The sequence below is a fragment of the Mya arenaria genome, chromosome 8 (genome assembly GCF_026914265.1).
Source record: "Mya arenaria isolate MELC-2E11 chromosome 8, ASM2691426v1".
Taxonomy (NCBI): domain Eukaryota; kingdom Metazoa; phylum Mollusca; class Bivalvia; order Myida; family Myidae; genus Mya; species Mya arenaria.
This window is the reverse complement of record NC_069129.1, coordinates 34,978,832-35,004,749: the sequence shown is the minus strand read 5'-3', so window position 1 is coordinate 35,004,749 and position 25,918 is coordinate 34,978,832. Positions and strand designations below refer to the sequence as shown.

At 35.4% G+C, this 25,918-nt stretch overlaps 1 protein-coding gene across 1 annotated transcript in view; it reads right to left on the bottom strand.

Annotated features, from left to right (window-relative positions):
* Positions 1–615: 615 nt before the first annotated feature.
* The window catches only part of LOC128242732 (translocon-associated protein subunit alpha-like), a 43,031-nt gene continuing 17,728 nt past the window's right edge, over positions 616–25,918 (bottom strand). The window contains exons 4-8 of the mRNA XM_052960000.1: positions 21,929–22,056; positions 18,308–18,439; positions 5,488–5,646; positions 2,372–2,477; positions 616–2,216 (exon numbers count right to left, since the gene is read on the bottom strand). Coding sequence (XP_052815960.1) covers positions 2,140–2,216; positions 2,372–2,477; positions 5,488–5,646; positions 18,308–18,439; positions 21,929–22,056 — 602 coding nt within the window. The 3' untranslated portion in view covers positions 616–2,139. The remainder of the gene's footprint in view (positions 2,217–2,371; positions 2,478–5,487; positions 5,647–18,307; positions 18,440–21,928; positions 22,057–25,918) is intronic.

The following is a 25,918-nucleotide window of genomic DNA, read 5'->3' as shown; positions in this document are numbered from 1 at the left end:
TTGCGTCGTAAAAATGCCAAAATTGGGAAATTTTACAGTTAAAAGAAAAAGCTGTCTAGTCTCCCACAATTAGGTAATTATTTAATATTAGTTTTTTTCCCCCCTTTAAAAGACCCACAATGGCTGAAATATCAATCCTTGGGGTGTAAATATCTATTGCAATAAATCATGACAGATATTATTATAATATTTCGTATTTCCGATCTCTGAATGTGATGAAAATCAATGATTTCTGAGTTCAATTACCAAAAAAACTTCACAGGACATAATTTATTAGGATGTTGAAAATGAACCAGTACAGGTAAAAATAACTTCAAACAAAATTTTTTGGGATTGGGATTTCTGAAGATTGGGAAAAATATCTTATATATTTTGCTTTGGGAACGGGTCCGATAGTCGGACCCGTGGGTACTATAGAAAAAGCCCTGCACGCATACTATCAATATGTAGCTATCATTGGACAAACTTTTTGCCTTAAAAATCATCGTGACCTTTGACCAACTTACATGTACGGACCGGTCAATTGTAACAACGGCCCTCAGGTCCGGGGAATAGCGGGGACTGACTTACGGTCCAGCCAAATGCCCCCGCACAAAATAAGTTCAAAGTTTCACACATTTTTTTTTAATTTATGAAAAATCTTCTGACAGTAACTTCTGTATTAACAATTAGTACAAATATTTCAAAAACACTAATCCTTTTATTATGACAAACATCTAGTAAATCATTCAGAAATGTCAATTAAACCAATCATATTTCTCTATTGCACAATCTTGCAAAACATAAATAGATATTTCATAAATTACAACTCTTCTTTGTACAATCCATGATATAAAGCTCATAAAGCACCATATCCAACAGATGTCTTTAAATACTTGTGCAAATACCCAGTACCTATACCAAATTTAATAATATCTTTCACACCAACTTGAAAAACAAACAATATATGGATAGAATTTACAAGCATTTGTCCTTATTTCTGATTTTTTTCTCTATGGAACTGCAGAATTACCATCTTGACTAGATATAATATGCATCTTGTTGACAATGTTCCCTCTTTACATGTATGTACATGTAGATTGCCGATACCATGTATTGCATTTATACCCTTAGGGTTGTTATGCAGTCTTATGTGGCATATGACACAATGATTGAGCACTTGTCAGCTGCCATGTTCAATACATGAACATTAATACATAATATACATGGAATGGTCAAGTTACATGTTTAAAAGCATAACATTTCCTTCCATACTTATAAACATACACGGGACTGGTCAACTTTTACGGTCATATGGAGAAAGTAAGTGTAAATGATCCATTATTCCAATTAGTATCTCAAAAATTGGCATGTACAACAATAGCAAGTTGTTGGAACACCAGTTCATGTTGCCAGTAAAATATTGACATGTATATCTTAAAAACATATATTAAATATGGTAGAAGTAAAAGTTCATGTACAGAAAGAAATCAAACCTTCACCTGTTTGAAAAAATACCAAAAAGTCTTATTTTTTTACATAATGTAAAGCTTGCATCCAGGTTGCGTTTATTTTCAGAAACTGCACTGCTTTCCCAATACTGAACTCAATGCAGTTTCCGAAAAAAGATACTGCATTTAGTTAATTGGTGAAGCATTACAAGTCATGATTGTGTTAGCAAACTGTAGTAGTTATAGAAATTAAAAGTGATAAAACATTCACTCAAAAGAACTTGGAACAATTTGTCTGCATCATCATTTGGTAATATGTATTAATCACATTGTCACTTATTTGGCTAAAACACTGAAACAAACAATAAAGAGCAAGATGGTGAATCATAGTCAGAAATATAGTTATAAGTAATGTAATGTCTATGTACCGGTACATAAAGATGAAAGCTATTTCCCTATGAAAATGGTTTAAGTTCTGTAAAACATTATTTTTCAATTCTCAAACTAATGATACTTCCCTTTCAAGTTTAGAATTATTCAGACACAGAATTACCACAAGCAAAATACCTAAGCCATAGCAGTCGTTACAACAGGACAACATGCTTTCTTGTGAAAAGTTCTATCATATACTGTTTATCTGTGAAGCTCTCATATTCCTTGGCTACTGGGAAACTTGAAACTCTTTCCTTGACTTCCTCAAAAGGAAAGATTACTCTTCTCCGGAGCCACGCTTGCTTTTTCGTTTCCGGGGTGACCCACCCCTCGGTGATCCCTTTGGGGACTTGTCTGCAAGAATCGAAGTTTCAATATATAACTATACTACAGATAAAACAAATGACAATCTTCATATAGCTTACATGTATGTATTACATTAATTATATAGTAAGTTTTTTTTCCAGCCATTTTTTTATGTTGAGAGTATGGGTGTTGGGTCTACATACTCATTTCCTGGAGTGTCTCCTGTGGCAGCCAGCTGTAGTCCACATCTGTCTTCTGGGTGCCCATCTCTACCTTGGGTGCAGACTTGCCCTTTCCCAAGTGCTTTTTCTGGAATTTCATCATACATTATAACTCCCTGACTATGTGGATTTTGCAGAATATAAACTTCAATACATGGGTGAATGTTTTGTAGTGTTTGAAAGGCTCCAGGGGTCAATTTTCAAAGTAAAGTAGTTCCAATTAGTGTGTGTGTGTGTGTGTGTGTGTGCGCGCGTGTTAACCTCTCTTTGATCGGAATTTTCATAGGAAATAATTACAACAGATATCTCAGATTATAAGCCAAACACATCTGTTCCATAATACAACTTGACAACCAAGCAAGAATTAAAGCTGAGTGTGTTTCTACTGATGTCAAATAACTAATCTTACAAAATCAGGGGAGTTAATTGGTAATCAAATAAGTTTTATGGATTTTATTTATTAAGCCATGTTTTTGCTTTATTTTACATGTTTTCCACTTATTTTTTATTAAACATGTTTAATCTAGTCAACATTTTAAACATTTTATTCGGTCCAAAAATAAACCTGCCTTTTGATATGGTGGTAGATTTAGAAATAACCAGAGCTGTCACGAGAGTGACAAATACCCCTGAATGCCGCCTGGACACATGAATGGCAAAGAATTTCATTGAGAAGAGGTCATAACTCCGAGGTTATTGTGAATTGTATTTGCACTTAACCATGCTTAACTTAAAGTGTTGTTTAATTAAAATCCATTGAGTAATTTAGAAGTTTCATTGCTGACAAAAAAATGAAGGTTTTTAATTGTGGTGCAGTGCACAAGCATATTTGGCAATCATTTAATGTAAGTTATTGAGTTATGCTGAGCGACACAAGTTGTTTTTTTTTAAAGAGGAGAAATTAATAGAGCAGTATATATGTTGATGAAATGCAATAAAACCTTCCTTGCTTAAACTGCATGTAGGCATGAAAGGTTCTTCCATGACCTTGATTTTAACTGCGATTACTGATGGCCTTCATTATGGAGAAGACTGAGTTTATAAACATTTGAAATGGTGAGGTGTTTGTATGCAGTTCATTATAAACAAAACTACACCGACCAACCAACCACAGGGTGATAAACTTCTGTTAAAAAATGTTCGGTTCTGAAAGAAAAAAATGCTTCTGGATGGATTCAGCCGCTACCTTGAAACCGTCAAAAGATGAGTAGTCCTATGCTTTACTACGTGGGCTTAAGCATTAAAATTGAAGAGTTTCAAGTGGAGATTTTCATAAGGGGTGTGCTATCTTAATACATGAAGGATTATTGTGCCTGTGCACTGCTCTTCCTCTCATTGCCATCTATCTATACACAAATTTTTATTTCAATCCCATCAGTAGTTTTGAAGTTATGGCCCCTTTGTAGTCCTGTGCTTAATAAATTACTGTTTGATGAACAAGAGCTGTCACAGAGACAGTGCGCTCGACTATTCCGCCGCTTTTCAATGAAAGGATTGCATGGATCACTGTAAGATTATATTTCAATGCAATACATGGTGTGCTGAGATATTAACATAAATGTGGTTCCATGCAAAATTTTAACGAGAATTTCTAAGTCTAATAATAAAGGGCCATTGTTTGCCAAATACAGTTATCTAACTTGGTTATTCAATTAAGTTGGGTGGTTGAATACCATTGTATAAAGTCTCAATGCAATACATCAAATAGTTGCTGAGATATTATCCTATGTGTCCTAACATGCAAGACCTTAACCAGAATTTCTAAGTCGCATAAGAAAGGGGCAAAAATTATGTAATATGAAAGATAGAGTAATCTTACTTGATTAAATAAGAAGGTTAAATGGTTGGGAGCCTGTGTGTAAAGTTTCAATGCAATACATGATGTATTCACTGAGGTATCGACTTAAAAGTGGTTACATGCAAAACCTTAACCAGAATTTCTGTCGAATAAAAAAGGGGCCATTATTTTAATTTAATGAAAACTAGAGTTACTAAACTTGGTTAATTAAGTAGGTTGGATGGTTGAGTACCATTGTATTAAGTCTCAATGCAATACCTCAAGTAGTTCCTGTGATATTAACCTATGTGTGCAAACCTTAACCAGAACTTGAAGTTGAATAATTAAGGGCAATTATTTGCATTAAACGCAAACTAGAGTAATCTAACTTGGAAAATTAAGTAGGTTGGATGGTTGAGTACCATTGTATCAAGTCTCAATGCAATACCTCAAGTAGTTGCTGAAATATTAACCTATGTGTGCTTGCACGCAAAACTTTAACCAGAATTTCTAAGTCGAATAATAAAGGCCTATTATTTGCATTAAATGCAAACTAGAGTTATATAACTTGGTTAATTAAGTAGGTTGGATGGTTGAGTACCATTGTATAAAGTCTCAATGCAATACCTCAAATAGTTACTGAGATATTAACCTATGTGTGCTTGCTTGCAAAACCTTAACCAGAATTTCTAAGTCGAATCATAAAGGCCTATTATTTGCATTAAATGCAAACTAGAGTTATCTTAACTTGGTTAATTAAGTAGGTTGGATGGTTGAGAACCATCATATGAAGTCTCAATGCAATACCTCAAGTAGTTGCTGAGATATAAACCTATGTGTGCTTGCACGCAAAACCTTAACCAAGGTGTGACGCCAACGCCGACGCTTGGGTGAGTAGTATAGCTCTCCATATTCTTCGAATAGTCAAGCTAAAAATGTGTAATGTTTCAAGAAGTTTTTCCTTCCGGTTGACATATCAACCAGAGTTCTGCATGGAATTAATTTCTTTGAACAAATTTTAATGGGGACCACCCACAGAACATCCTGGTGCAGTTTCATCAAAATTGGCCTATCAGTTAAGGAGATGTTGTTGAGACATAAACCAATCACAATACAGTTTGTTAGCCAATATTCTTTTTCAAAACAAAAGTGGGGAGTTTTATTTCAACTTTTTGGACCCCCCCCCCCCTCCCCCACCATTTATTGGAACAATTGTTATAACTCTGTAAGCTTTTCTGTTTAACTTCTTGCTCCCTCCCCTTAACTAGTATTACCCCTGACTATATTACAGTGCATCTATATAATACAGTGAACAACTTACTCCAAAAGTTGCAAGAAGCTGGTGTGCGCCAAAGATGAGAAGTACTACAATGGCAACAAGGAACAAGTACAGGAAGAACGTCTCCCCATCCAACCCCTCATCAGGCTCTACCACGTTGATCGTCTCGTTAAATACAGCGTTCTGGAACTCATTACCTTGCTGCAATAAAGGTAGCATTTATTTAGTTTGTTGCGTCTTTCAAGATCTAAAAAAAGATCTTAACAGTGCAGTGCTCAAGCTAAGATAAGTGCAGAGTAGAATATTGAAAAAGGCAAGCACTTTGAGCCGCGCAAAGAATTGGTGAGGGTTTGGGCATACCACAACCCCTTTCTTGGGGTAGCTAAAGCAGTGCTCCAGCTAGCCCGTTTTTCAATGGCGCAGCGCCCGTGCCCCTTTTCTTACCGCCCTGCCCCCTTTTTGAATACTGCCCTTTTCACAAATGCTCTATTAGCGCCAATTCTTCCTGTAGTGCCCTTTTTACAATTAAAATCATTATGAAAGATCGGCAGCCCTTAATCCACTGTCATAATTGAGACAAATTACGTAATACTTATGATAAGAGTGTTCCCGCTAGGTGTCACCTTGCCCCCATTGACTTCTTAAAATATGCTGTACTGCCCTTTCATCTTCCCATGTGCCTTGTCGAAGTCATAAGACAGCTAATTGTGTATTTGTGTAGTGAGCAGACGACCTGTGTATTCATAATCGGTCATCTTCTAATCATATAATTAGGAAGAGCCAAATAGGGAAACATCGGCAGGAGGCGGGGCTATTGAATGTCAGCCAATCAGAATATACATTTTGAACTCGTTTATTCAATTATGAAAGTTTGTAAAATGCGAAAAAAATGCAAAGGGATGGTGAACAAAGTTGTCAAGCGCAATAAAATCTTTTTAAATAATTGTTAATTGTATTGTACAGAAGATTCTCGCCATTTTAATTAAACATTGTTGATTTGAAGCAGACGGTCACTGCCGATTTGTATTAAAACATAAGAAAGGTGGCGTTTACACAATCAAATACATCACCTTGTCAGTAAATGTTTTGAAAGTTTATTTGTAAAATATTCATGGTGAAAATTTCTTTGCAACCCACAAAAATATGTAGATGCTTTATGTAGCATTTACCTATCATGTCCACGTTCTTGTCAAATTCCGCCGAAACCGCCATTTTGTCAGAACGATTTTCGGAGTTATTTTATCAATGTTCTATGATTTATAAGTGTTTTTTTAAGCAAGAGCATTGATTTTTATTGTCATTTTATTCTAAAACATCAGCATATTAAACATTATTTTACTAAAGACAATTAAATAACAGCCAGGCGGAATGTAACGTTCGTACCCAATCCCGATCATACCAAACTAAGATTCGTCCCCTACATATTTGTTTTTTTGTGTATCTATTTATTTGATTGCTTCAAATGTTTAACTGTGTTTGTTTTTTTCTTCATTTTACATAATTTTTAGGAGACATATGTGACATTGCACTTAAGAAGATGCCAGACAAGTATGATCATACTACCATAGACAAAAAGACAATTTTTAATTTTGATATTAAAACACACCCTTCTAGATTTTAAGAAAAAAACAACACTATTTTGTTCAAGTCTGAAAATCATGGAAACTGATTTAAATTGAGTATGAAAACAAAACAAATTCAAGGGGGAGACCCCCCTCCCTCCAAAAAAAACAACCCTTGTGACAGGGGTGGACCCCTCCCACAACCGACCCCAATCGTCCCTACACTACTCATGTAGCTTGCCCTTTTCAGAACTCTACCCTGCCCTTTTCAAATCCTGGCTGGAGCACTGTAAAGTGTTCTTGTTGATTAAAAAAATTGTCGGAGGTACATTTACCTCAACACCCTTGACTGACTTCCGGATATCTTAGTGTCAATCATTTAGCCGCTCTGATCAGAGTCAATTATGTCAATACAGTCAATTATGTCAATACAGTCAATTATGTCAATACAGTATAGACACAGAACATCTAGATGATCGACACTAGATAATCTCTCATTGTTACAGATGTTTTCTGTTCCCTTGTCAATCAAAGCTATACTGCTTGAAAATAATGATTTTGATGGAAATCATATTTCAGACTTGCAATACTTTTTTGATATAGTGTCAAGTGAGATATCGAAGTTAGGATGTTGTTGTTTTTTCACATAAACTTGGATTATTTAGGGCTACCGTTAACATTGCACAGTGAGCACGGCTTTTGGCGACGTGATCAAACCCTAGTGGAAACACGACAATCATGTGTATTGCGCAATACGTCTCAATTATGACAGCAAATTAGAGGGCCGTTGGATTTTCAATGATAAAAAGGCACTAAAGGGAAAAAGAGGCACTACCCAGTTTAAGGGAACAGGGTGCTAAGAAATTGGGCATGGGCTGAGTGCCCAAAACATAGGGGCTAGCTGAAGCACTGCATTGACAAATTTTAACAATCTACCATTTGAAACTGCTTAAGGGTCATTTTGTTGATGCAAAACGCCATTGCCACCATGCTTTGTTTTAATGATTGATGAATATGTATATTTAAGTTGAACAGCAGTACAAGCAATGTTTGCGAGATCTATACCAGGCCACAATTTGCTATGGACTGGCTCAAACAGCTTAATATGTTTATCTAGCATCCTTTAGGAAGACTAACATGTAAACCAGCGGTGCAAACCTGCTGTTATTTTGCAAATAAAATCCATGTTATAAACTGGATATTGAATTTTTCATTTATAATACAAGCAATGTTTGAGAAATTTATACCAGGCCACAATTTGCTATGGACTGGCTCAAACAGCTTGTTTATCTAGCAAGCTTCAGGAAGACTAACATGTAAACCAGCGGTGCAAACCTGCTGTTATTTTGCAAATAACATCCATGTTATAAACTGGATATTGAATTTTTCATTTATGATTACCAGCAATGTTTGAGGGATCTATACCAGGCCACAATCAGCTATGGACTGGCTCAAACAGCTCAAGTTTATCTAGCAAGCTTCAGGAAGATTTACATGTGAACCAGTCATGCAAACCTGCTGTTATCTTGCATATTACATCAGTGTAATAACCTTAATAGTGAATTTGACATTTATGATACTAACAATGTTTGAGGGATCTATAAAACTTCAAGTCATTTCCTAACTTAAGTCAATTTCTTAAAATTTTCATAGTCAAATTAAAGGAAAGGTACAATTGCTTTTAACAATTAAGTAAAAAAAAATCATGGTCAATGAAAATATGTATTTGGGAAACTATTTACTTTTTATTTCATATCACTGAGGAGACACCAAAATTAGGAAACTGACTTAAGTTAGGAAATGACTTACCGTATTATACTATACATAGGACGTACTTTTTTACCCTGGAGCCCCCGAGTATTGTCTAATAAATTGCCTGTGTCCTTTCTATGCTATTAAGATTTTATCAGTTTTTCTCAAGTCCATTTCAGACTAAAAATTTCGGACCAGAGACGAGTGCGGTAATGGTAAGTACCGGTACAGTGTCCCCCGAAGAGAACAACTGACGTAGGTAAAATCACGCAAGTTAACACATGCATAAATATGTTGAATGTTAACTTTAAAATGATTTATTGAGAAATATATTTGAAACAAACAAGTGTTTACTTTTTCATAAAAGGGATGCTACTCCCAAAAACTCAATGTGAGTCAGCGCCAAACTCCGCGCAGTGTTACTTCCCTTGCAGTACAGTAATCACTGCCACCACAAGATTTTCATCCAAAATTGGATGAAAACTTTTAATGGCATTTTTTTTAATCATATATATTTATTCTTATATCCTTTCTTAAATAATTACTTTACGCCAGTTGATAGGCATAATATGTTTTATAAAAAAATAACAATTAAAAAAAACATTCGGAAATGTTCGGTCTTTTTTCAAATTGAAAGTAGGATTTACAAATTACAATATCAACATGGATGTGTTGTTAGCTATTCAGACATGTATCGAACGTTTTGCATTTTTTCCTTTTATGGAATAAAATCGTTTATTTTCTAAACAAATGAAACATGTTGCTGGAATTTCTTTAGAAAGGTGTTCCGTCCATTTTGTAAATTGCAATCACGTGCCGTTTCTATCATCACGTGATATTTGTGAAGGCAGTGATTACTGTACTGCAAGGGAAGTAACACTGCGCGGAGTTTGAGTCAGCGCTTTAACTGGATTGAGTTATAACGGCAACATAAAATCGGGATATAAGGTAAATATTTATTAAACGTTCACGATTTTAATGTTTCAATATTTTACAAAATATTTTGTTGCATGTTACTGTTTTAAAATAATAAAGGAATGTGCATACCGCAAAGCAGCATTATTGTCACTATCAAAGCTTTTCAAAAGTGCAAAGGTGTGAAAAGCACCCGCTGTCTGTCATTAGAAAAACATCAATATAACAAACTATTGCGATAGTATGGTTGTTTGTTCGAACTTTACCACGTGTTCTAATACTTAGCTGAGGGTGTTGACATTTTGAGAACATTCATGCATACTTAAGACTTATATCATTGTTGTTTACGATACACCATCACACAACGATGAAGGCGTGCTACTGTTACTTTTTTCACATATAAGTTAGCTATAAAATTTAATATCACATGTTTTATATTGACATTTGCAATTTTCACGATCCCCCCCAAAAAATCGTCAAAACAAATATGGCAGATACTGCACTTACAGAAATACGTTAAATCACCGAAATACGAAGATAATTACTCAAGTACACAAGAAAGATATCGAAATATGCCTAATATTCAAACAAATTTATTGTTTTAATTTAATATGATTTCATATAAATTTTAAATGCCTCACCAACTTGAATTTTCGGCTCATATTTTGACATTTCATGCGTCCTATCTATTGTATGAAGGGTTTTTACCTGTTTTCTCACCATTATTTTGCCTGCGTCCTATACATAGTATAATACGGTACCAAGTTTTATGAATACCACCCCAGGCCACAATTTGCTATGGACTGGCTCAAACAGCTTATGTTTATCTAGCAAGCTTCAGGAAGACTAACATGTAAAGCAGTCGTGCAAACCTGCTGTTATCTTGCAAATAACATCCATGTTATTAACTTGATAGTGAATTTTTCATTTATGATACAAACAATGTTCAAGAGATCTATACCAGGCCACAATTACTATGGACTGGCTCAAACAGCTCAAGTTTATCTAGCAAGCTTCAGGAAGATTTACATGTAAACCAGTCATGCAAACCTGCTGTTATCTTGCATATTTCATTGTCATAATCTTTGGTTACCAATCAATTTCACATGTGATTTCTTTAAGGCAGACTTCCCGAAAGCCGTCGGTCCGACCGGCAAATTTTGAATGGTTCGAAGATTTCTGAACAAAAAACGGTCCGACTGTCAGGCTATTTTTTATTCCCGGTGACTGGGTTTTAGCATAAAATCCCAGTAACCAGGTTTTAGATATAAAGAGAATATCATCAATTGATGAATGCTTTGAAAGGAAAATGAACATGAATGAAATGTTGTGAAAGAAATCTTTTGTGAAATGGCAAAGAAATAGGAAATGACTCGTTATTGACAAAGAAATGCAAGTAATAATTTGCGATGATGGTGAAACTTCAACCTCCAGAAATATTAACATTCCATCTACAGAAAGCTATGGACAATTTGCTGGTAAGCAATTATTACTTATATCTTTAAAAAAATAGCTCTACCTTTATAAATTTAAAAAGTAATTTATTCTGTACAAAAAACTAAATCCATAATAAGCAGGGTTCGAATTTAGACTCGCATACTCGCAAAATGCGAGCGACATTTGGAAATTACGAGTGACTTTTATTCAAGCTCGCAAAATTCTGCGAGTGGCTTTTTCAAGACCACAAAATGTTAAAAGAAAAGTAGAATAAACAGGAACTTAATTCCGCTATGTAGTCGAGTGTAAACAGCCTATAAGTGGCATGTTTACACTACCGGTATAAAGAAGACAGTACGGAGTCACGCTCTAAAAAATAAAAACAAATACGGAAAAGGCCGAGTTTTATCTCGAATCTTTCCAGGATGCTCCGAGGCGTGCATAATACAAAGTAAATACGAATGACATAATTATCACCTAGCTCAATCATTGGCTAAATTTAGTGCTTTTGCGCACTATATGGAAACCCCATCATCCTTTAAATACATTTCCGCCCAACTGTCAAAATGAATAGACTTCGTTGATCGATATATTTCATGGTCCAAACTGCACGCTGCATTTACTGTTGCTTTTTTATTTTAAATTTATTATTTTATTGTTTTTAATACTTATATAGACTTAATGAAATCTGTAGCGTGCTTGTCGAATGGGTATTAAATTACCCGATGGCGAGAGTAAATATACAAAGTGAATAATGTCAAATTATTGGACAGCTTTGTTATCAAAAAGCTGCCAGCATCAGACGAGTCTTTCCATACCCCCCAAATAGAATAAGCCATCAACAAGTTCTAGTAGTCGAGTCACTCAAGATTGATACTTTTTAATATTCATAATATGTCTTAGGTGTTAATTTCTACTTTAATTAGACAATATTATAAAGGAATAAAGCAAATAATAAAATTGCAAGTTGATTTGTCATTTTGCGAGTTGCCTCAAAATGCACTCGCAAAATTTTGCGAGTGCTCCCCAAAGTTAAATTCGAACCCTGAATAAGCTATCAAAGTGTAATCTAAATTCACCACTGTAATATAATATTTGGCATGTTGTGAAAATCATTTAATTTGTAAAAAAAAAAAAAATTGTTGATAAAAGGTTATTTGTACATTCACTGTTTATGATAAATTTTGTACTTTCAGGCAGGTTCTAGATGTGCTTGCGCATATATTCGAACAGATTACACAAGAACCATTGGCATCACAGGAGGTTGTCACCCTGTCAAACACTGAAAATGTCTCTAGCGTTGCTGAGCAGGGATTCCAGCAGGATATATAGACCTCACCTCAGAATTTTTACCTGTCACTGGTAAAATGTCTTCCGGGCTTGCTCAAATTCTGAATTTTATATAGCAGGGCTTGTTTAAAAATATGATTCCATGCAATAGTAAAAAAATTCGGGCTTGTTCATCCGAAAGTCTAATTTCAATGACTGTGAGATAATACAGGATTCTGTAAATCATGTGCTTGAAATTCCTTTCATCAGGCTCTTGAAATGGAGATTTAACACTCTTCATGACAAACAGGAACTTAACACCAATATTGATGAGGAGTGTTTCGCATATCAAGATGAACTTTTGACTTTTGACAGACTGATGATTTTCATAAGAGATAAACTATAAAGCCTTTATTAAGAAACAAGAGCGGTCACAGACAGCTATATCCCCCGCCTCATGGGGACATTTTTTGTAATGGAAGCCAATCAATGGTTAGGGTAGTTTCTCAGGAACATAAGAAATACGTAAAATTAAGAAAGGGCAATTACTCTTTCAAAAAAGGTCAAATTGCAAAAGCCTGACATTATGCGCTGCGTCACTAAATAGTCATAAACGTAAAAGGGGTTGCCAAGAAACCAATTTTAAATGTAAAATAAAGAAGGGCAATCACTCTTTCAAAATGGTCAAATTGCGAAAGCCCCGACATAATGCTGTGCGTCACTATATAGTAATAAAACTGTGAAAGTTTGGTAGAAATTGCATGAAAAACGTAAGAGGAGTTCAAAAACCAATTTTAAATGTAAAAAAAGGGCAATAACTCTTTCAAAAATGGCCGAATCGCAAATGCCCGACAATAGGCGCTGCGTCACTACAATGTATATAGTCATCAATCTGTGAAAGTTTGGTAGAAATCGCAAATAAACAAAGGGCTATAACTCTCAAAAATGGTTGAATCGAAAAAGCCCGACAATATGCGCTGTGTCACTATATAGTCATCAATCTGTGAAAGTTTGGTAGAAATTGCATGAAAAACGTAAGAGAAGTTGCGAAGAAACCAATTTTAAATGTAAAATAAGCAAAGGGCAATAACTCTTACAAAAATGGTCAAATCAGGAAAGCCTGACAAAATGCACTGATTCACTTTATGATCATCAATCTGTGAAAGTTTGGTAGAAATCGTATGAAAAACGTAAGAGGAGTTGCGAAAAAACTAATTATAAATGTAAGAAAAGCAAAGGGCAATTACTCTTTCAAAAATTGTCTAATCAGGAAAGCTCGACAATATTTGCTGCTTCATTTTATGATCATCAATCTGTGAAAGTATGGTAGAATTCGCATGAAAAACGTAAGAGGAGTTGCGAAGAAACCAATTTTAAATGTAAAATAAGCAAAGGGCAACAACTCTTTCAACAAGAGCCGTCGAAAGACAGCGCGCTCGACTACGCCGCTTTGACTTAGAAGTGAATACAATAACGATGTAATATTAAGTTTGGTCTGTTTATGTCAAACCTAACTAAAATTATTCGATACATAAGGTCACTTTGATGCTGCCCTCCCACCAGCCCGCCCAAACAATGACACAAGTCATTCAAATAACTTGATTTCCTATTATTGAAATGTGGTTAAGAATTATATTACAAATATGCCATTCAAAAGAAATTAAAAATAAAATAAAAAAATAATAAAAAAATTCAAGGGCCATAATTTGTATTTAGGGTTACTTGCCCTTAACTTTTACATGCCTAAAACTTAACCAGTTCAATCAGGGGCCATAACTTGTATTAAGGATATGGAGTTATGTAACCTCATTGGGTGGTGGTCCTGAACAATTGTGTAAAGTATCAAGTCAATTGAATGAAGGGTATAGAAGTTCCTAATAAATATCCCAACCTGCCCTAAAACTTTAACCTAAGTTCCATAGTCAATCAGGGGCCATAATTTGTATAAAAGATAATATGGAGTTATCTAACCTCATTATGTCATGGCTCTGAACAACTGTGTGAAGTATAAAGTCAATTGAATGAATGGTATTGGAGTTTTAAGTGAAAATCTCAACTTGCCCTAAAACTTTAACCTGCCCTAAAACTTTAACCCAAGTCAATCAGGGGCCATAACTTGTATAAAGGATAATATGGAGTTATGTAACCTCATCGTGTGATGGTCCTGAACAACTGTGTGAAGTATTAAGTCAATGGAATGAAGGGAATTGGACTTATAAGCGAAAATCCCAACTTGCCCTAAAACTTTAACCGGACGCCGAAACTGGGGCGAGTAGTATAGCCCACCTATTCTTCAAATAGTCGAGCTAAAAATGGTTGAATCGGGAAAGCCCGACAATATGCGCTGCTTCACTTTATGATCATCAATCTGTGAAAGTTTTGTAGAAATCGCATGAGAAATGTAAGAGGAGATGCAAAGAAATGTATGTGGGACGGACGGACGGACGCCCACACGGAAGTGCGCCTACCATTACTATATCCCCTCGCCTTTTCAAGGCGGGGGATAATAAGCTGCTATTGATGAATTAAGCAATGTTATTACTTTGTTTTTGTTCCTTTTGTTTCGGTCTGACAGATTTTAATGTCTTGTCAGACCAAATGTCTGCCACTTTCGGGAAGTCTGTTAACACCTTTTCTGACCTGAATGTGATACACTTTCATCAAAACCATACCTATTAAACCAAAACAAACATTAATAATTTGAAACTGGAAGTGGACGACCAAATCCAATGGTATGCAATTCATTATATCCTGCGCTAGATAATGCGCAAATAAACTCTTTTTCTTTCAACAGTAGTGATGGGCAATCGGTATAATTTTACAATCGATTATCGGTTACAATCGGAGACCATCAACCGATTAGACATCGGCTATAATCAGATATTATAGAGCAGTGGTTGCCAGTGATATACTTGAAGGTAATGGGTATAACTTCGTCTCTGTAAGCTGAATTTAATATATAAACCAAAGAATAGAACTAACATTTATTTTTCAGGAAACTAACAAACACAAAACAGAAAAAAAAATAATATAATTTTAAGTTGAAAAGAAAAAAAACATTAAACTGAAATGTATACATCAGAAATATCAAAGTCACCAGTATGAATCTACCAGTAAATGTTTGTTTAGAAATATTGTCTGGTCAATGAGATATTGGTTCATTCTACATCTCTTCTTGCTCATCACCTGTGATCTAGTTACTGTAAACCTTTTTTTGCGTAAGCCTTTTTGCAAAGGCAACAATACGCTTTGCTTATGTCAAGGTTTTCTTTGGTTGGAGGTCCTGTTTGATTTTTCTAAATGCAAAAAAGAGCCAGACTTTGGATTTTGCTTTTCCACCCGGATAATTGTACAGCATATCGTCATTGTCGTCTGCCATTCTTACAAATTGTACCCAAAGAAAAATGAGCGGAAATGTCGGCAAGATAAACAAGAGGCACATCAGTGCCTGTGCTCCACTGGCCAAAAGGTTCAAGCAAAGACCACCTTACTGATTATCAAAATATATTTATACAAGCAGCATTCAACACGCATCCACTTAGTCCTGCATAAGACCATCTTTTTTTCACTTCTGATGTGATGTCGGGTCTTTTGCCACTCGCGACACGTTGTCGCTGTTTAAGATATAAGTTTTTCCTTTAAACTATAAATATCGACCCAAAATAATGCTTAAAAGTTAAACAATTAATAAACATTTAATCTGAATAGATTATGAAGCAAATATCTAACCTGAACAAGAACTGACGAGATAGAATCGACTTGGTGTTTCACTTACACTTTTCGGCCATTTAAGTTACTAAAAATAGCTGTTTCATAAACTTTCAGAATGTCACTTAAACGAAAATTAATGTTCAGTCTATATATACTTTCCTATGTATAAATGTAAGGTTTTTAAATTGATCTTTTTGTGAGAACTTTATGCTTATATGTTTACTCATAAATTATTATTGTTTAAAAATTATTCAAAGATGCTATACGTGAAAAATTAAGACATGTTTTTTTTTCTATTAAAGGGAGGTAATTCAGTAGTAAAATGTAATCAAAGCTATTAAAGCATGGCATTTCTTTTCTAACCATGTTGATATTATTACAGTCTATTCAAGCAAGATGCCTTTTGTTTTTACATAGTACCCATAGGTTCTGAAAAACAAGGAGCACTATTCCCAACAGAAGGATGTCACTCCCTATCCCTGCATGAGCATCATAATAAAGAAATGTTTACTCAAACTGCAAGCTGCTCAATTGAAATAGGTATTTACCTCAAGCATACAGTTTTATAATGTGGCAAAATAGTCGGACTACTAGATTGTCATTCGGACTAGTAAAATATGCCATTATGCTAGTCCAACTGGCTAGTAGGTTAAAATGTTTTTCGTGAAGACTGCGGACGAGAAGTCCTTAAAGGTTTTTAACTCTCGCAGCCATGTTGTGCAGCGGACCGGAACCATTTGGGCAATTTTGGTTAAAGGGCATCCCGATGAACATTTATGTAAAGTTTCATCAAAATCTGATAATCGGTTTCTGAGAAGATGTAGTTTAACGTATTTTTCTATTCTTAGCTCTGGTGCCCATGTTGTGCAGCAGACCAGAACTGTTTGGGCTATTTTGGTTAAGGACTACCCAAGTAACATTTCTGTCAAGTTTCATTGCAATACGATCATCGGTTTCTGAGGAGAAGTCGTTTAAAGGTTTTTCTATTTTTACCTCTGGGGGCCATCTTGTGCAGTGGACTGAAATTCATTGAAGCAAATTTGATAAAGGACCATCCAAGGAACATTTCTGTTAAGTTTCATCAAAATCTGATCATCGGTTTCTGAGAAGATGTTCTTTAAAGGTTTTTCTATTTTTTTGCCCTGGCAGCCATGTTGTGCAGCGGACGGGAACCATTTGAGCAATTTTGGTTTAGGACTACCCAAGGAACAATTCTGTCAAGTTTCATCAAAATCTGCCTATCCTTTTCAGAGGAGATGTCATTTAAAGATTTTGCTATTTTTAGCTGTGGCGGCCATATTGTGCAATGGACAAGAACCATTTGAGCAATTTTAATAAAGGACCACCCAAGGAACATTACTGTCAAGTTTCATCAAAATCTGCCGAACCGTTTCAGAGGAGATGTCGTTTAAAGATTTTGCTATTTTTAGCTCTGGCGGCCATATTGTGCAATGGACCGGAACCATTTGAGCAATTTTGGTAAAGGACCACCAAAGGAACATTCCTGTGAAGTTTAGTCAAAATCCGCTTATCAGTTTCAGAGGAGATGTCGTTTAAAGTAAAAGTTTACGCACGCACGCACGCACTCACGACGGACAATCTGTGACGACATAAGCTCCATGGCCTTCGGCCAGTGGAGCTAAAAATCGTAAATGAATGCTGAGTAACCTTCCTTTAATAAATTTGTTTGATGTTCCGCGATAATCGATTATGATAATTTACAATCGATTATCGCCGATTTTGAAGCTTTCCGATCAATTTTCGATTATAATTGATCATCGGTCCATCACTATTCAACAGTTAATTAATTTATACTTGAAAGTTAATATTTATTTGGGGTTTTATGCTTTGAAATATTATTCTTAAAATTCTTTAATCCTCACGATGTAATAGCAATGTTCTAGATCACAATACTTACTTAAGTAAGTTAAAAATTGAATATGCATTCACGATACAAGCAATGTTTGAGAATTCTATACCGGGCCACAACTTGCTAGATGGACTGGCTCAAACAGCTCAAGTTAATCTAGCAAGCTTCAGGAAGATTTACATGTGAACCAGTCATGCAAACCTGCTGTTGTCTTGCGTATACACAATTTTGTTTAATCTTAGGCATCGTCAATTAAACAAGACCACCACTTACAGAATCTGTCTTTATGGGTGTATAAGAAATATATTCATTTGCTCAACTGTAGGCTCAAGGATTATCTACATACCCCATCCTTGTAGTTGAGTAGAATACTGAGGCCAAAGGGCCTGGAGTTGAAAGCCTCACTAGGGGTGAATCCATACTCGAATGTTGCCTCTCTGCTCTTCTCCACAACCTGGTTCAACACAGCAGATGTGAACTGAAAGAAGATAGAACAGCAATGTGAGCCAAACTAGTTATTACTGGTTAATGTTTACATTTAAATACAATGTGCTGGCAGAAGGTGAACAGTTATAGCATTATTATACACTAGTTGGAATAATTCAAAACATGAAAAGATATGGGCAGGTTTGAGAATTAGGTTTTAGTAAATCTTTAGAAATGAAATAAAAAAAGCCTGATGTATCCTTGCATAATGATCACAGAAAACTTTCCAACATACACAGTAAATAGTATAGTACAGGGCTTGAATTCCTCGAGTTCCTCCGAGTGGCTGGTTTACCGCCGAGTTTAATATGAACGATAGCGTTAAAAAATGTCCGATTTTATGATTCCTTGGCGGATATGGTGTCAAATCAGATAAGCAAGAAATCACTCTTGTTCAGAAGTTATTTTTTTTTATGCTTATGAACATTATTAAACATACAAGATTCTTACAAGCGTTTAATTTGTATTCGTGTCCGAAAACGCCAATTGAATATTGTCTTGACTTGTTGATAGTAAACATTGAATCATTGATAAATTGCCACTAATTGTATTGCATCATAAAACAGCCGACATTTTACACGATTCTGAACCATGACCTCTGATGTCACACGCGTGATCAATACATTATATAGAATATATTTTTTATAGCTATGACGTTTTAGGGAATTTTTCCACAGAAAACGAGGCAAAAAGGCTTCAACCATGCGCTGTGAACTTTGAACGCGTGTTTGTCCTCCTGATTTTCCGAAAATGTGTAATAAGTAACCTAGCCTTTTTCGGGTGAAATGTGTTTATCAATGTATTCAGTCATTAGTAAAATTCATGTTTATAAGATGCATGCGCAAATAGTGAAATATGACTGCATTCTTGTGGTAAGCTAACTTCATGTAAAACGGGCAGAGGAAAAAGAATAATACCATTTTACTGAAGCCGTCATTATCGATGGAAATTTTTAATAAAAAAAATAACTTTAGCGTAGATTCTTATGAAGTGTCCGCAGAGTTTCGTGGAGGTTATCGCTCCGAGGAACGCCGCGTTCGTCATTCTTCGGCCGACGGATCACCCTCCGAGGGCCTTAAATTCCAACTCCAAGGAACGCCGACAGACAATAAATTCATTGCATTGGCCGCGACAGCAAAAATCCGCGGAGGAAAACGGAAAGTGGGTCTAACTCCCTTGAGTGTACTGTAACACTGACAGTACGTACTGAGGAAGTCTGATCAAGCCTTAATTTGTCGGTGCAAAATATTTTGATAATGTTCCTTTTGTCATCTGTGTTGATGGTCAATTTAATGTACAACTCCCTCTTCCACTTCGAAACAGTTTTAACGGACAGATTACCGTATTATATCATGCATAAGACGCACTTTTTTACCCCAAATTCTCGTCTTAAAATGTGCCTGCGTCCTTTCTATGCTATTAGAATTGCATCTGTTTTTTCCAAGTCCATTTCGGGTCGAAAATATTGGACCGGGGAAGAACGCGGTAATAGTAAGTATCTGTACTGCGTCACCGAAGAGAACAACTGACATAGGTAAAATCACGCAAGTTAACACACGTAGAAATATATTGAATGTTTACTTTAAAATGATTTATTGAGAAATAAATTGAAAAAAAAATACGAGTGTTTACTTTTTTATAAAAGGGACGCTACTCACAAAAACTCGATGTGAGTCAGCATTTTAACTGGATTGAGTTATAACGGCAACGGAAAATCGGGAAAGGAGGTAAATATCAATTAATCGTTGTTCATGATTTTAATGTTTCGATATTTTACAAAACATTTTGTTGCATGTTACTAAAAAAATAATAAAGGAATGTGCATAACGCAAAGTAGCATTATTGTCAATTTCAAATGTGCGAAGGTGTGAAAAACACCCGCTGTCTGTCATCAGAAAAATGGTTGTTTGTTCGCACTTATACCTGACGTGCCTTCCGCTGGAAAGACTAATTACCAACACGCATTAATTATGCCTACATGCTTTAATCCGCGCAGCGACAAGCCTTATGAAAACAATCCTCAGTTTTGACAATACAGTTTTGTTGCGATTGCAACGGTTGACTGTCATTCAGAAGGCATGTCGGGACTATTGCAACGGTTGACTCTCAGTCGGGACTATTACGGCATTTGTATAAGTCTTATAATATGCGTGAATGTTCTCAAAATGTCAAGACATATATCTTTGTTATGTACGCTAAATTACCAAAATACGACGATAATTATCGAAATACACAAGACAGTTATCGAAATATGCCTAATATACAATTTTTTGTTTGTTTTTTACTTCAATATATGTTATAAATACTTTACCAACCTCAATTTTTCGGCTCCGATTTTAACATTTTTCCGCTGCGTCCTATCTTATATATTAAGGGGTTTTACCCGTTTTCTCAACTATTTTTTTGTCTAAGTCCTATCTATGCTAGCGTCCTATACATGATATAATACGGTATTTCATTTTGGCTTCTTTTGGTAACTGATTGATCATCGCCATCAGCGATTTTAAATCAACACGCGTAAAAAAACTTATCTTTTTGCTTGTCATCATGATACAGACTGTGTCTCGATACGATTATTGCTAAATACCACTGCCAAAAATGGAAATGAAAGACCAGTCTACAAAACTGCATAGTAACGAGTACCTGCCACATAGTAACAAGTACCTGCCTGTGCGCATAACGTTAATCTACGTCATCAATTTCTGTATGTTTATCGGAAAACGAAAGTAGGCATCTCTACTCATCTGTTATACCTAGTATGCAGGAATTGATCACCTATTATGATCTAACTCTTTCAAGGATTGCATATTTTCTGCAAATTTTGAACTTGCAAATTTTGCAAGTGTCTTTAAATTCAACTCGCATTTTCCAATTTTGGCTCGCATTTTGTGAGTGTGTGAGTGCTAAATTCAAGCCCAGTAGTAAATACAATTAACTATTCATGTTTCCATCTGTTTCAAACATAATGCTTAACAAGACAGCGTACAAATATATTATTCAACATTTATTGTAAGGTAAATAAAACAGACACTTTTAGCCAGGTTTTAAAAGGCAGGGTTCTGCAGAAAAGGGACAGGGTGCTAAGGGTTAAAAAGGGCACATTGTATCAGGCTCAACAAAGTATAATGAATTTGACAAAAGGTGTTAGAAATGTGTTTAATTAAGATATATTAAGTTTGTATTTATCATCATATCTAATAATCTTTTAAATTAACTAAAGAAATAGTTGATTATCCTAAGCATTCATTCTATGAAGTCATTATGGTGCGACTAGTGGTCTTTTTGAGCCCTCTTCAGCTAAAACTCTACTAAAATGTAGAATTATTTTTATCTTAAAGTTAAGATTTTTTTAGTTTTTTAGCTTTTAATTTTCAAACTTCTTGCTAATATGCCAGTAGAATAGTCAATCTTATTTCTTCTGGAACCATGAAACAGAAGCAAGAGGCATGATAATAAAACATTTAAAACTCTCAAGACTTACATTCTGGATGTAGAAGGAGTAGTCCTGTGGATATCTGAAGGACGTCTCCATGCTGGTCACAGTGAAATGCTCATCTCCATTGTTCTTGAACCCAACCAGAAACCTCACAACCTGGCCAGATGGCAGATCTGAAAATAAATGTATGAATCAACATCAAAACCTTCAAACAAGAGCACCAGCAATCACAAAATAAACCCTTTTTAGGACAAGTTTGGTAATAATTGATTGTATATTAGCCTAATTTAAAGAGCAGACATTGTAAATACAGTTTTTGCCAATTTGAAGGCCTTTACTCTGGGGTGATTCGTACAACATGGCTAGTTATGGAACCTGACTGATATCCTGTCCATAAACTTGTTGTCTAAATTGGGTGATGATGGCACAAATTAAAGCTTCTTAAGTTACTGAGTGGACAAGTCATTTTAGGATTTTTTTATAATTAAAGGGGGATACTATCGAGTCACTCAACAGGTTTTCTCTCTCGTTAGTTTGGAAATATGACCTATACACATGAGATTGGGAATTTTCGTGTCAATTTTGGGGCATTTACATGTAAGTAAGAGGGCACCTGATTGGTCAAAGGCTTCTAAAGTTATTATCAGATAACATACTGGATGCCTCCCGCCAAAACGCAGCAGGTGAAACTATAATACGTCCTATTTTTTAAACGGGCATAGAAAAACATGCAAAATATGTTTGTTTAAAATGTAACAAAGGGCCATAACTCGTACAGTATCTTAGTTGAGAGTTAAATAACTTGTTATGAAAGAGCACATAGTTACTGTGAATAAGTTCACGAAGTTTGAAGTTGATATATTCAATGATTGTTAAATAATCAAGCAATTATATTCATAAACAAGAGGGCCATAATGGCCCTAAATCGCTCATCTGAGTAAAAGAGTTCAACCTTTATAATCAATATAGCTTGACATTTGTTCTCAAAGAATATTGAAAAACACACTGGTCAAACATGTAGCCTGGATAATAACTGACAGGACTTGTCACAGTTGCCTGCACACTGACAGGTTTTGGTGATTGACTGCACACTGACAGGATTTGATACTCATACCTGCACACTGACAGGACTTTCTTCAGTTGCCTGCACACGGACAGGACTTGATAATTGACTGAACACTAACAGCACTTGGTACCGATACCAGCACACTTGACAGGACTTTTTTCAGTTGCCTGCACACTGACTGGACTTTGTTCAATTGCCTGCACACACACAGGACTTCATTCAATTGCCTGCACACTGACAAAACAATGTTAAATTGCTTGCATGTCTGAAATTTTTTTTAGTATAGATACACTAACAACAAACAGTGCACCATCCAATAAATCCATAATAAAGGGGCAAAAATTATATAATATGAAAGATAAGAGTCATCTTACTTGAATAAATAAGAAGGTTAAATGGTTGGGAGCCTGTGTGTAAAGTTTCAATGCAATACATGATGTATTTGCTGAAGCATTGACTTAAAAGTGGTTACATGCAAAACCTTAACCAGAATTTCTATGTTGAATAAAAAGGGGCCATTTTTTGAATTTAATGCAAACTAGAGTTATCTTACTTGGTTAATTAAGTAGATTGGATGGTTGAGTACCATTTTATAAAGTCTCAATGCAATACCTCAAGTAGTTGCTGAGATATTAACCTATGTGTGCTTGCATGCAAAACCTTAACCAGAATTTCTAAGTCGAATAATAAAGGCCTATTATTTGCATTAAATGCAAACTAGAGTTATCTAACTTGGAAAATTAAGTAGGTTGGATGGTTGAGTACCATTGTATCAAGTCTCAATGCAATACCTCAAGCAGTTGCTGAGATATTAACCTATGTGTGTTTGCACGCAAAACCTTAACCAGAATTTCTAAGTCAAATAATAAAGGCCTATTATTTGCATTAAATGCAAACTAGAGTTATCTAACTTGGTTAATTAAGTAGGTTGGATGATTAAGTACCATTGGATAAGTCTCAATGCAATACCTCAAGTAGTTGCTGAGATATTAACCTATGTGTGCTTGCATGCAAAACCTTAACCAGAATTTCTAAGTCGAATAATAAAGGCCTATTATTTGCATTAAATGAAAACTCGAGTTATCTTACTTGGTTAATTGAGTAGGTTGGATGCTTGAGTACCATTGTATCAAGTCTCAATGCAATACCTCAAGTAGTTGCTGAGATATTAACCTATGTGTGTTTGCACGCAAAACCTTAACCAGAATTTCTAAGTCAAATAATAAAGGCCTATTATTGGCATTAAATGCCAAGTAGAATTATCAAACTTGGTTAATTAAGTAGGTTGGATGGTTGAGTACCATTGTATAAAGTCTCAATGCAATACCTCAAGTAGTTGCTGAGATATTAACCTATGTGTGCTTGCACGCAAAACCTTAACTAAGGGGTGACGCCGACGCCTGGATAAGTAGTATAACTCTCCTTATTCTTTACGATACACTGTCAGAAGACGACGAAGGCGTTTTGAAGAAAAGCGTCATCAGGTTGACGTAATTAAACTGTAATATTGCCTGTGCTACTGTTACTTTTTTTGCCTATCTAATGTATAAATTTACTTGAAATAAACAACAAAGGACATATCAGTTTGCTATAAAATTTAATATCGCATGGTTTATTATGATCTTTGCCATTTTCACAACCCCAAAAAATAAATCGTCAAAACAAATATGGCAGATACTGGACTTACCGAAATACACTTAATTACCGAAATACAACGAAAATTGTCGAAATACACAAGACAATTATGGTAATATGCCTTATATACCTTTTTTTTTTTACCTTTATATATTATGTTATAAATACTTTACCAACCTAAATTTTTCGGCTGCGATTTTGACATTTTTCCGCTGCGTCCAATCTTATATATTGATGGTTTTTACCCGTTTTTAGACCAATTTTTTTGCCTGCGTCCTATCTATGCTATCGTCTGTACATAGTGTAATACAGTATCATTGCTTTTTCCATCTAGGACAACATCACCTTCCTTCACATGTTCAAAACCAATTTTTTCTTGAAATACATTAAGGCTTATTCACTATCCACACAGAAGATAAGATTGTAGCTTAGAATAATCTACATGAAGTTTACAATAATCTACATGAAGTTCAATGGAAAAGTCTGATTATTAAATTTATCATTAAGTAAAAATGAAATTTCTTCTAAAGTAGAGTATAACTAGAGCTGTCACAGGTGTGACGAATACCCCCAAATGCCGCCTGCACACAGGAATGGCAAACCATTCCTTTGAAAAGAGGCCATAACTCCAAGGTTACTGCACACTGCATCTTCTTTTATCATGCATGTATTGTTTTATTTAAATCTGTTGAGTAATTTAGAAGTTACACTGCTGACAAGAAAAACTAGCCTTTCATGAGTTATCGTCCGGAAACCGTTTTTCTATTTTTAGTAACAGTGACCTTGACCTTGGCCCCGCCAGCCCCAATATCGAACTTGACCAGTATCTTCTAATGTTACACCTGTGTACCAAACTGTATCTTCTGATGTTACACCAAATGTACCAAAAATAGTTCAAATCTGTCTAGCCTTTCATGAAATATCGTCCGGAAACCGTTTTTCTATTTTTAGTAACAGTGACCTTGACCTTGGCGCCACCAGCCCCAATATCGAACTTGACCTGTGTCTTCTGATGAAACACCTGTGTACCAAAAAAAATTCAAATCTGTCAAACCTTTCATGAGTTATCGTCCGGAAACCGTTTTTCTATTTTTAGTAACAATGACCTTGACCTTGACCCGACCAGCCCCAATATCAAACTTGACCTGTATCTTCTGATGTTACACCTGTGTACCAAAATTTTTTCAAATCTGTCTAGCCTTTCATGAGTTATCGTCCGGAAACCATGAAAACCGACAGACCGACCGACAAGCTCACTCCTATATACCCCCTCAAACTTCGTTTGTGGGGGTATAATAATCAATTGAATCTATGAACCTAAAAAAAGAACAATA